At 38.7% G+C, this 12,704-nt stretch overlaps 1 protein-coding gene and 1 pseudogene across 1 annotated transcript in view; both read right to left on the bottom strand.

Annotated features, from left to right (window-relative positions):
• ZDHHC15 (zinc finger DHHC-type palmitoyltransferase 15) overlaps window positions 1-12,704 on the bottom strand; it is a 197,836-nt gene that overhangs the window by 114,852 nt on the left and 70,280 nt on the right. The window contains exon 3 of the mRNA XM_045995724.1: window positions 5,183-5,277. Within this exon, the coding sequence (XP_045851680.1) occupies window positions 5,183-5,277 (95 nt within the window). The remainder of the gene's footprint in view (window positions 1-5,182; window positions 5,278-12,704) is intronic.
• On the bottom strand, window positions 11,009-11,697 carry LOC123935192 (annotated as a pseudogene).

The following is a 12,704-nucleotide window of genomic DNA, read 5'->3' as shown; positions in this document are numbered from 1 at the left end:
AGGAGAATTACAGGGCAATATCCCTGATGAGCATGGATGCAAAAATTCTCACCAAGATACTAGCTATTTGGATCCAACAATACATTAAAAGGATTATTTACTGCAACCCAGTGGAAATTATTCCTGGGTTTCAGGGGTGGTTCAACATCCACAAATCAATCATAGTGATACAACATATTAACAAAAGAAAGGACAAGAACCCCATATGATCCTTTCAATAGATGCAGAAAAGTCATTTGACAATATACAGCATCCTCTCTTGATAAAAAGTCTCCAAAATGTAAGGATGGAGGGAACATACCTCAACATCATAAAGGCATATATGAAAGACCCACAATGTATATTATCCTCAATGGGGAAAAACAGAGCTTTTCCCCTAGGGTAAGGAATATGACAGGGATGTCCACTCTCACTACTGTTGTCCAACATAGTACAGGAATTCCTAGCCTCACCAATCAGACAATAAAAAGAAAGAGAAGGCATCCAAACTGGCAAAGAATAAGTCAAACATTTACTCTTCACAGACGACATGATTATCTAGAGAGCCCTAAAGACTACCAAAAAATTACTAAAACTGATACAGAAATTCAGCAAAGTTGCAAGATATAAAATCAACCTACAGAAGTCTGTTGCATTTCTATACACTAACAATGAGACAGCAGACAGAGAAATCAAGGAATTCATCTCATTTACAATGGCACCAAAACCCATTGCATACCTAGGAATTAACCTAACCAAAGAGATAAAAGATCTGTACTCTGAAATTTGTTGAACACTTATGAAAGAAGTTCAGGAAAACATACACACAAACACAAAAGGAAAAACATTCCATGCTCATGGATTGGAAGGATAAATATTGTTAAAATGTGTATGCTACACAAAGCAATCTACACATACAGTGCAATCCCTACCAAAATACTGCCAGCATTTTTTACACAGCTGGGACAAACAATCTTAAAATTTGTATGGAACCAGAAAAGACACTAATTAGCTAAAGGAATGTTGAAAAAGAAAACCAAAGCTGGTGACATCAGAATTCCAGACTCCTAGCTCTATTACAAAGCTGTAATCATCAAGACAGTATGGTATGCAGGGATGATGTTCAAAATGCTCTCAATGAGTTCCAATCTAATCTAAATTCTCTAAAAGCTAGGGTAACTGAGACAGAAGATAGAATTAGTGATCTGGAGGACAAACAGATAGAGAGAAAGGATCAGGAGGAAGCCTGGAACAAACAGCTCAGAAGCCACGAAAACAGAATCAGGGAAATAAACGATGCCATGAAACGTTCCAACGTCAGAATTATTGGAATCCCTGAAGGGGAGGAAAAAGAAAGAAGTCTAGAAGATATAGTGGAAGAAGTTGTCTATGAAAATTATCCCAATATCACGAATGGAAACAACGTTCATGTACTAGAGGCAGAGAGATTTCCTCCCAAGATTTTAGATTCTCGAAAGTCCTCATGGCACCTTATAGTTAGAATGGGGAATTATGTTTCAAGACAGACCCTCTTAAAAGCAGCTAGGACAAAGAAGCTCCTTACATACAGAGGAAAGCCCATTAGAATAACGTCAGACCTTTCCACAGAGACCTGGCAAGCCAGGAAGGGCTGGCAAAATATATTCAGAGTACTAAATGAGAAGAACATGCAACCAAGACTGTCAGCAAGACTGACATTTAAAATGGATGGAGAGATAAAGAGTTTCCAAGACCGGCAAGGCTTAAAAGACTATGCAACCACCAAGCCGACACTGTAGGAAATATTAAGGGGGGTCCTATAAAAGAGAAAAAATCCTAAGAATATCATTGAACAGAAATATAGAAACAATCTACAGAAAGAAAGACTTCAAAGGTAACACGATGTCAATAAAAACCTATCTCTCAATAATCACTCTCAATGCGAATGGGCTAAATGCACCCATAAAACGACACAGGGTTGCAGATTGGATAAAACGACAGGACCATCCATATGTTGTCTACAAGAGACCCATTTTGAACCTAAGGATACACTCAGACTGAAAGTGAAGGGATGGAGAAGCATCTTTCATGCCAATGGGCCTCAAAAGAAGGCCGGGGTAGCGATTCTCATATCAGATCAATTAGATTTTAAACTAAAGACTGTAGTCAGAGATACAGAAGGACACTACATAATTCTTAAAGGGACTATTCGCCAAGATGATCTAACAATTGTGAATATCTATGCCCCCAATATGGGAGCACCCAATTACATAAGAAAACTATTAATCAAGATAAAGAGTCATATTGATATGAATACATTGATAGTAGGAGATCTTAATACGCCTCTCTCAGAAATAGATCATCGAAGCAGAAAATTAATAAAGAAATAAGAGCATTGAAGGAAACATTGGACCAGATGGACCTCCTAGACATATACAGAACATTCCACCCTCAAACAACAGAATACTCATTCTTCTCAAGTGCACATGGGACCTTCTCCAGAATAGACCATATACTGGGTCACAAAGCAGGACTCAACCGATACCAAAAGACTGACATTATTCCCTGCATATTCTCAGATCACAATGCTTTGAAACTGGAACTCAATCACAAGGAAAAGTTTAAAAGGAACTCAAACACCTGGAAGATAAAGTTAGTGCATCCACTTTGGAGAACAGTGTGGAGATTCCTGAAGAAATTAAGAATAGAGCTTCCCAGAGTGCCTGGGTGGCTCAGTGGGTTAAAGCCTCTGCCTTCGGCTCAGGTCATCATCCCAGGGTCCTGGGATCGAGCCCCACGTCCGGCTCTCTGCTCCGCAGGGAGCCTGCTTCCTCCTCTCTCTCTGCCTGCCTCTCTGCCTAGTTGTGATTTCTCTCTGTCAAATAAATAAAATATTTAAAAAAAAGAGAATAGAGCTTCCCTATGACCCTGCAATTGCACTGCTGGGTATTTACCCCAAAGATACAGATGTAGTGAAAAGAAGGGCCATCTGTACTCCAATGTTTATTGCAGCAATGGCTACGGTCGCCAAACTGTGGAAAGAACCAAGATGCCCTTCAACGGATGAATGGATAAGGAAGATGTGGTCCATATACACAATGGAGTATTATGCCTCCATCAGAAAGGATGAATACACAACTTTTGTAGCAACATGGACGGGACTGGAAGAGATTATGCTGAGCGAAATACGTCAAGCAGAGAGAGTCAAGTATCATATGGTCTCACTTATTTGTGGAGCATAACAAATAACATGGAGGACATGGGGAGATGGAGAGGAGAGGGATTTGAGGGAAATTGGAAGGGGAGATGAACCATGAGAGACTATGGACTCTGAAAAACAACCAGAGGGTTTTGAAGGGGTGGGGGGAGTGGGAGGTTGAGAAATCATGTGGTGGGTAATAGGGAGGGCACGTACTGCATGGAGCACTGGGTGTGATGCCAAAACAATGAACACTGTTATGTTGTAAATAAACAAACAAAAAAAGACAGTATGGTATGGGCATAAAAACAAACACATAAATCAATAGAACAGAATAGAGAACCCAGAAATGGATCCTCAACTCTATGGTCAATTAATGTTTGATAAAGCAGGAAAGAATATCCATTGGAAAAAAGACAGTTTCTTCAACAAATGGTGCTGGGAAAATTGGACAGCCACATGCAGAAGAATGAAACCACTTTCTTATACCATACACAAAAATAAACTCAAAATGGATGAAAAACCTATATGTGACAGAGGAATCCATCCAAATCCTAGAGGAGAACACAGGTAGCAACTTCTTTGACCTTGGCCACAGCAACTTCTTGCTAGGGAGATCTCCAAAGACAAAGGAAACAAAAGCTAAAGTGAACTATCAGGATTTCATCAAGATAAAAAGCTTCTGCACAGTAAAGGAAACAATCAACAAAACCAAAAGACAATGGACATAATGGGAGAAGATATACACAAATGACATCTTAGATAAAGGGTTAGTATCTGAAATCTATAAAGAAATTATCAAACTCAACACCCATAAATAAATAATCTGTCAGGAAATGGGGAGAAGATACGAACAGACATTTCTCCAAAGAATACATGCAAATGACTATCGTGAAAAAATTTTGAACATCATTCAGCATTAAGGAAATACAAATCAAAACCACAATGACATATCACCTCACACCGGTCAGAATGGCTAAAATTAACAACAGAAGAAACAGCATATATTGGTGATGATGCAGAGAAAGGGGAACTTTCTTATACTACTGGAGGAATGCACAATGGCATAGCTACTCTGGAAAACAGTATGGAGGTTCCTCAAAAAGTTAAAAATAGAACTAGCCTACTACCCAGAAATTGTGCTGCTAGATATTATTCCAAGTGATACAAAAATATTGATTTTAAGGGGCACATGCACCCCAATGTTTGTAGTAGCAGTGACCCCAATAGCCAAAATATGGAAAGAACTCAGATGTCCATTCATAGATGAATGGATAAAGACAATGTGGTATACACACACACACACACACACACACACACACACACTCAGGAATATTACTCAGCTATCCTAAAGAATGAAATCTTACCATTTGCAATGATGTGCATGGAACTAGAGAGTATTTTGCTAAGCAAAATAAGTCAGAGAAAGACAAATACCAAATGATTTCACACATGTGTAATTTAAGCAACAAAACTGATGAAAATAGGGAAAGGGAGGGGAAAATAAGATAAAAATAGAAAGGGAAACATACCATAAGAGTCTCTTAACTATAGGAAATGAACTGAGAATTATTGGAGGGGAGGTGCATGGAGATGGGGTAACTGGGTGATGGGCCTTAAGGAGGGCACTTAATGTAATGAGCACTGGGTGATATATGCTATTAATGAACCACTAAATTTTACTCCTGAAGCTAATAATATATGTTAACTAAATTGAATTGAAATAAAAATTTTAAAAAATAATTATGTCATTAATTCAAATAGCGGTTTCTTAGTTTTCAAAGTATCTATGGCCAGTGATTTTACGATATATTATCCTTCTATAGACTATTCTACCCTTAATTTGCCTTTATCATTAAGAAGCCTTTTTAAAAATTACCCTGAATCTCTTCTCCTTAAATGAAGGCTATTTGTTTCTTTTCTCATTTTCTTCTGTTCTTGGGGTTTTTGTTTGTTTTTTGTTTGTTTGTTTGTATTTCTGCTTTCCTGTCTCTTTAGCCTTTAGGAAGTAACCAGGATTCTTACCTTCTGATTTGGCTGTTGTGGGAGTGTAAATATAGACTTCCAGTAGGTCCAGGTAAAGAACACAAAGATGGCATGGTAGAATATGAGGTAGATAACTGAAATTTAAGAGAAAAAAAATCAGTGTTTATACTATCTTTTTTGTCCATTTCTAGCAGTTCAGAAAGATGTAAAACTAAACAACAAATTTCTGTTATGTTTTATTACCAAGTATTTTCTAGTATTATTATAAAATGTTAATTTTTACCTTTCCCCATGAACTGACAGAAATAAGTTACAGTGCCATAGTTTAAGTGAGACCTTCTGGAAGTTGTATGTTTTAAAAGTTGCCACGTGATTCTAAAACTAAATGGAAAATGTTCTTTATGACAATGTGAGGGAAGCTACTATAGCCACTTATTACTATCTGTCATTGTATGTGCTAAAAGATGATAATGATAGTATTTGCACAACACTATAGAGTTTACAACATGATTTCATAATACTATCTCATTTTATTATTTCACTAACTTTGTAAGACAGGTAAAAGGATAAGGACAGTTGGTTAACTATTAGAAATATCTAATGATCCAAAGTGATACAGCTACCATATAATGTATCCAGGTCTTAAAGACAGGATTACTGACCAAAAATCACAAGTTCTTTTCAGTATCCTCAAAGACTACATATTTATTTTTTTTGCAAGCAATCTGGATTCGTATTTATTTAATCCAGTAATTAGAGACATCTTTTCTAGCACTAGAAAGCAAGGTTCTACATGACTGCATAACTGCATCTGGTTAGAGTCATATCCCAGGATAAAGACTGGTAGGGGAATAATCGGCAAGTCCTAATTTTACATAAGACACACTATTAAACTTAATATAAAGATGACAGTGAACCTTCACTTACAGCATCAACATTGTCAAGGTCATTATGTACAGAGCAGTCACTTTCAACTTTGTTAAACCAATAGGACATGACAACGTCTTCAGATTATATACTTTGTTTTTTTTTAAATGAACATACAATGTATTATTTATTTTAGGGGTACAGGTGTGTGATTCATTAGTAGAATAAATGAAACAAGATGGGATTGGGAGGGAGACAAACCATAAATGACTCTTAATCTCACAGATTATATACTTTTGAAATGGGAGTTGTATCTGCAATAGTTGTAAAAGTTGCTTCCATTGCTTGTCTTTCATAATCTTTGCCTCTTGGATAGCTCTTCTGATATAAAAAAAATTCACTATTCTCCACAGAGGCCATTATAAGCTGATAGTCATGTTGCTGTTTCACTGTGTTCTCATGTGGACGGGCAGGCATTATTACCTCAATCAATCAGAAAGGCTCAAGGGATTGATGACTCAAGACCAAGTTAATAGGGCTGAGTGCCTTATACATACATGGCTGAATTGAGAAAACTGTACTCTCTTGGCCCAGTGCTCCTAGTCTTATGTTGCAAGTCCTTTTTTATGGGCTTCATTGGTGTAATTATGAAATCTCATTTTCAAATTCAAGCAATAAAGTAAAAAGTAAGATCCACCACACACAGACATCTAGCCTCCCACCTCCCCTCCTAGGGCATTAATACCCGATTGCTGTTTGCTGCGTATCATTACAGATCTTCTGATTTTTATGCGTTTATATGAATATATGAACACAATATAAACGTCAAATTTTTGTAATATTTAAAAATGTTTTCATTGTATTTCTTTTGAAAGGTAATACATTCACAACATTCAAAATTTGAAGGCATAAAACAGTATACAGTGAAAAGATCCCCTTCCATCTCTGTCCCTCAGCCACCAAGTTTCCTTCCTGGAAACAACAAATATTAGTTTCATGACTTCATTCTGTACCCTTTTGGATTTTATACATATAAAAACATTGAAACAGTGTGGTTTTTTTTCCCACAGAAATAGTATTCTATATATAGTTTTGTACCAATTTCTTTTTCATCTTCTATAAGTTGTAGATCATTCTATTTAATATAAACTGCAAAGAGTAAGCTTCCTCACTCTTTACAAATGTTTCATGCGTTTTCATTGCATCGATGTGTCATAATTTAACTGAAGTGTTTCTGATGAAAATTTAGTTTTTTCTTCTTCTCTTGCTACTACAAATAATGCTGTAATAAAAAATTTTGTATATATGTCTGTGCCACATATACTAAATCTATAGGATCAATTCCTTAAAGTGGGATTGCTAGGCCCAAACATAGGTCTTTTGGCAGATGAGGTCAAACTGCCATTAAAAAAAAAAGGTTTTTTTCTGGTGTAGGGGAACCATAAGGTTCTACAGGGCCACTCAGGTGATATTCAGGACAGGCATGCCCAGGCACTGCAGGGCAGAACTCAAGGAGAGCACTCGCATGAGGGGAGCATGGGGATCCTGCTCACACTGAACCCACTGAACTCCCAGCCACCTATCCACTGACAATTCCTGCTGTTGCCCACCCATGCACTCTCCCACACCTGTTCTGTGGCTAGGCACCAGAAGGTTCCACAGGGCCACTCACTGGGTTGTGGCTCACCGAGTCCTGTGATCAGTGTTTGGGGTGGTACACTGAGCAAGACTGTGGTTAGAAGGGACCTCAGACATTACCTGCTCCAACACTTATTTCACAGGTTCAATTAAGGTACCTACAAGGGTCTGTTACACTCTGTCATCTCCCTTGTGGTTTCAGGTCACACCAGAGTGAAGATATCGAAGTTCCATATGTATCACCCCACAAACTAGAAGGATTTTTCCTCTTAATAGGGAAGAGGGAAGATAGTGGTAGAGTAGGAGGACCCTAAGCTCATTTCAACTCATGAACACAGCTAAATAACAATCAAATCATCATAAATAGCCAAGAAATAGACCAGAAGACTGATAGAACTACAGAACTATAAGGAGAGAAGAGGCCACATTAAAGGAGGTAGTAAGTGTGGAGACGTAGTTTAGGGGAAAAAGGATTGTGGATGCTATGCAGGGAAGGGAGATGTGGTAATGGAGAAGGGAGAGAGGGAGAGAGAGAGGAAGGAAGAGAGAGACAGAGCGAAAGAGAGAGAGAGAGAGAATGAGAGAGAGAGAAGCACACAGAGGGATACAAAAGGTTTCCCCAGAGCCATTGGCTTGGAAAATGAGAGGGGCTGAATTTCGTGAGTTCATACAACTAGCAGGGCTTAAAGCCTAGAGCTTTAGGGACCCCTGGGTGGCTCAGTTGTTTAAGTGTCTGCCTTCAGCTCGGGTCATAATCTGGGATCGAGTCCCACATTGGGCTCTATGCTCAGCAGAGAGTCTGCTTCTCCCTTTTTCTTTCCCTCTGCCTCTCCTCTCTGCTTGTGCTTGCTCCCTCTTTCTCTTAAATAAATCAATAAATAAAATCTTTTTAAAAAGTGAGAGACATATTTCTTTATAATTATTTTGTAACTATAATTATTCTTATAAACTGTTGGGACAATAAGTTTTTTTTTTTTAATCTTAGACATAACATTTACTAGTTTTCCAAGCATGACAGAAATGGAAAAATATATATATTAGAACAAAAACAATTTATGTTAATCTCCACAATTTGTGATCCTTCTGTGAGCAGTGTCTGATTCTATTAAAATTAACAAATTTGTGGCACCTGGGTGGCTCAGTGAGTTAAGCCTCTGCCTTCGGCTCAGGTCATGATCCCAGGGTCCTGGGATCGAGCCCCACATCATCCTGCTTCCCTCTCTCACTCTAGCTACTTGTGATCTCTGTCAAAAAAAAAATTAACAAATTTAAGTTCAGTCCTATGCAGAAAAAAAAGCCCTAATGAGACTAATTTACAAAGTATACAAGAATATAATTTTATAATAAATCTTTCCAGTGTTTGCTATAACCACATTACATGAAATGTTTCCCTTCACAGAAACTCAGAAGGACAACTCTTATAAAATGGAACAAATTTTCTGTGTTCATCTCTGGCAAGCAATGAACAAATACAATTTGCTCACAAAGGATTTAAAAGTGCTGCCCCAGGAGAATAAACTACCCACTGACATGCTGTATGAATGAATCTTGGCCAGTGGCAACTCTCTGGGACCTCTTCCTTTCTTCTCACACCAGTGAAACCATCTCACATAAAGTCTAAGAGAAAACTAAAGCCATTGCAGAAGTGAAACTCAGCATGCTCCACTCAAATACTTCTAAGGTAACCACTCTAAAGCAAAATCAGCAGAAGTCATCTCTTTTATCCAAAAAAGTCCCCCCAAACAACAACAACAACAAAACAAAAAAACCCCAACAAACCAAAAGGCAAATGCTGTTGTTCAATCATCAGAAAGACTTACAGAGGCAAAAAAATATGACAACAGCAATAATTCAAGTAAAGTATATGTGAAAATTAAAACATGCCACTTTCAAGTTAAGACAAACGTGAAGGGGAGCTATGATCTTTATTTTTTAATTTGTTTATTTTCAGCATAACAGTGTTCATTGTTTGTGCACCACACCCAGTGCTCCATGCAGTACATGCCCTCCCATTACCCACCACCTGGTTCCTCAACCTCCCACCCCCCCCCCACCCCGCCCCTTCAAAATCCTCTGGTTGTTTTTCAGAGTCCATAGTCTCTCATGGTTCATCTCCCCTTCCAATTTCCCTCAAATCCCTCGCCTCTCCATCTCCCCATGTCCACCGTGTTCTTTGTTATGCTCCACAAATAAGTGAGACCATATGATACTTGACTCTCTCTGCTTGACTTATTTCGCTCAGCATAATCTCTTCCAGTCCCGTCCATGTTGCTACAAAAGTTGGGTATTCATCCTTTCTGATGGAGGCATAATACTCCATTGTGTATATGGACCACATCTTCCTTATCCATTCATCCGTTGAAGGGCATCTTGGTTCTTTCCACAGTTTGGCGACCGTGGCCATTGCTACTATAAACATTGGGGTACAGATGGCTCTTCTTTTCACTACATCTGTATCTTTGGGGTAAATACCCAGCAGTGCAATTGCAGGGTCATAGGGAAGCTCTATTCTTAATTTCTTGAGGAATCTCCACACTGTTCTCCAAAGTGGCTGCACCAACTTGCATTCCCACCAACAGTGTAAGAGGGTTCCCCTTTCTCCACAACCTCTCCAACACACATTGTTTCCTGTCTTGCTAATTTTGGCCATTCTAACTGGTGTCAGAGCTATGATCTTTATAACAGAGTCAAAAAGCTTAGGCATTATCACCAAATGTTAATTCACTTTACAATCATCAATGAGACTATTGTATATATTTTTGCACCTTGCGCTTGTAAAAGCAGATAAAATATTTAATATGTAATTTTACAATGTATTTTACCAGCTCAGCATACAGGTTGTGTATAGATTATATCAAAGTAGTAGACAGTTAAGGGGCCTGTGCAAACCCTGCAAAAATAGTACTTCAGGTATCTGCTACTTAAAAAAAAAAAAAAGAAAACAAAAACAGTTTGCTGTTCGGAAGTGATACAATTCAAACTACCACAAAATACAAAGGCCTGCAAAAATGTATACCATTCCAACAACATATTTAAGTTACTAAATAAAGATTTGATTGAAAAGAATATAAATGAAGCCTTTAAGTACATCTTTTCTACATGCATATTATTCCTTATTAAAGAAAAAAGTATGTAAAAAGGCCATTGGTAATTGCTTTTTTAATATTTGCAGACAAATGCCAATTCTCTGGTCACAAACTCCACTAAGTTTAGCACCTAAGGTCTCTGCAGTGTTATAAACGTAATTTAAAATACTGTTAATTCTATAATTCCATTGGTAAAATAATGTCACTTGGAATATGGCAGTCTTCATGTTGAGGGCAATGATCCACAGTTGTTTAATTTCTTAGTTAAGAACAGTTAAGAACAGCACCCTCCACTGCTCTGGGCTTGAGGTTCATCATCAATAATCTGTACACCTCGCCTTGCAGATCCTGGTTGACTAGAGCCATTGCCTTTTGCTCTCTCATCCACTTGTGCTGTTTCTATCATCCTTTTACAAAGGTCAAGAAAGAGTTCCCCAATTCCTTTGTTCTGTTTAGCAGAAGTATGATAATGTTTTGCTCCTACAGATTCTGCATATGATTCTGCTTCTTGAATGGAAACGTGTCTCTCTTTTTCCAGATCTATTTTATTACCAACTATACATAAACAGATTTCATTCCCCAACATTTTCCGTAATTCTTTGACCCAGTTTTTTACCTTCTGAAAGGAATCTTCATCTGTTATATCATAAACTAAAATAGCTCCATTTGAATCTCTGTAGTAAATTGGACCCAATGCATGGACTCTCTCTTGACCTGCTGTATCCCATATAGCAAGGGTTACTCTTTTTCCCACCAATATTTAACTTCTTCGTTAAGAAGGATGCCTGCAGAGTGGTGATGTGCTTGTCGTTGAACTTGTTCTCGCAGTAGCGCAGCACCAGCGACGTCTTTCCCACGCAGCCTTCCCCCAGCAGTACCACCTTGAATGAGTAGGCTCTACCCGCCGCCTACCCGCCGCCGCTGCCGGCCGCAGCCATCCCGTTTCCCGGCCACCCGAGCCCTAGCGCTGCGCTGAGCACCCCACAGCCGCCGCAGCGCCTTTACAACCGCGGCCGGCGCAGGCCCCTTCGCACCGACCCGCCAACCCCAGCCACTGTCTCTACTCCCGCCTCGGGGCGAAGCCTGAGAGGGCAGAGGAAAGTCCGGGAATGAAGGGCCCCCGCCACCACGTCAAACACCCAAGGAAAGGCGAAGAGCGCTCCCTCTCCGCCTCCTTCTAATGGCGTCTCCTCGGGACAATAAGTTTTTTAAGTGTGATGCTCTAGTGAGTTTCCAGATCATTAGAAAAATCAAAGGGCTTGTGAACAGTATTCCTGAATTGCCACTAGTCATTGACATAGGAATGAAACAGGAAAACATCTTTTTAAAGCAAACAGGCAGGGTAGAGTCTTTTGTTTATCTGGTAGTGATCACAGTCATGGGCATTGGAAGCAGCTGGAGCTGTGATTACCACATGAAAGCCAAAACCTTTCAAGTGTTGTTGTTCTTTTTTCTCCCCTTCCACATGTGCAAATGTTTTCAGGAGAAGAAGAAATCAGCCATAAGGAACATGACCAACTGCCAAAGAAAAATCCTTAGGTATACAGTTTTTCTGAATTTAGTCACTGTGTTGCACTGTGAATATTCCATTATGGAAGCAGCTTCTGAAATGACAAAGCTACTTGAACTTTTTTTCCTGAAATAAGAATTCCTAAACATCTTGATAAAAATGATGGAATCTGAAACCACAAGGTCGAAGTATTATAAAGTTGTTATTAGCAACATCTTTTGCCAGAAGGATGCCTTTCTATTTGTTGCTCCAGGGACTAATAGGAAATCAGTGATTTTGTGTGTGTGTATGTGGTGTGTGTGTATGCACATGCATATACTTTTTGAGTGAATAAGAAGGAATGCAGCAGATAAGCTTCTCTAAATGCAGCAAGATGAGCACCAAAATGGGGAAAAAAGGAAAATAATGATATTTTACTGTATATATTTAGACAAATAAATGCTAAGACTGTTAATGTGGC

The sequence above is a fragment of the Meles meles genome, chromosome X, assembly GCF_922984935.1.
Source record: "Meles meles chromosome X, mMelMel3.1 paternal haplotype, whole genome shotgun sequence".
In the NCBI taxonomy this organism is placed as follows: domain Eukaryota; kingdom Metazoa; phylum Chordata; class Mammalia; order Carnivora; family Mustelidae; genus Meles; species Meles meles.
Note: the sequence above shows the minus strand (reverse complement) of the source record. Positions and strands in the feature narration are given on the sequence as shown.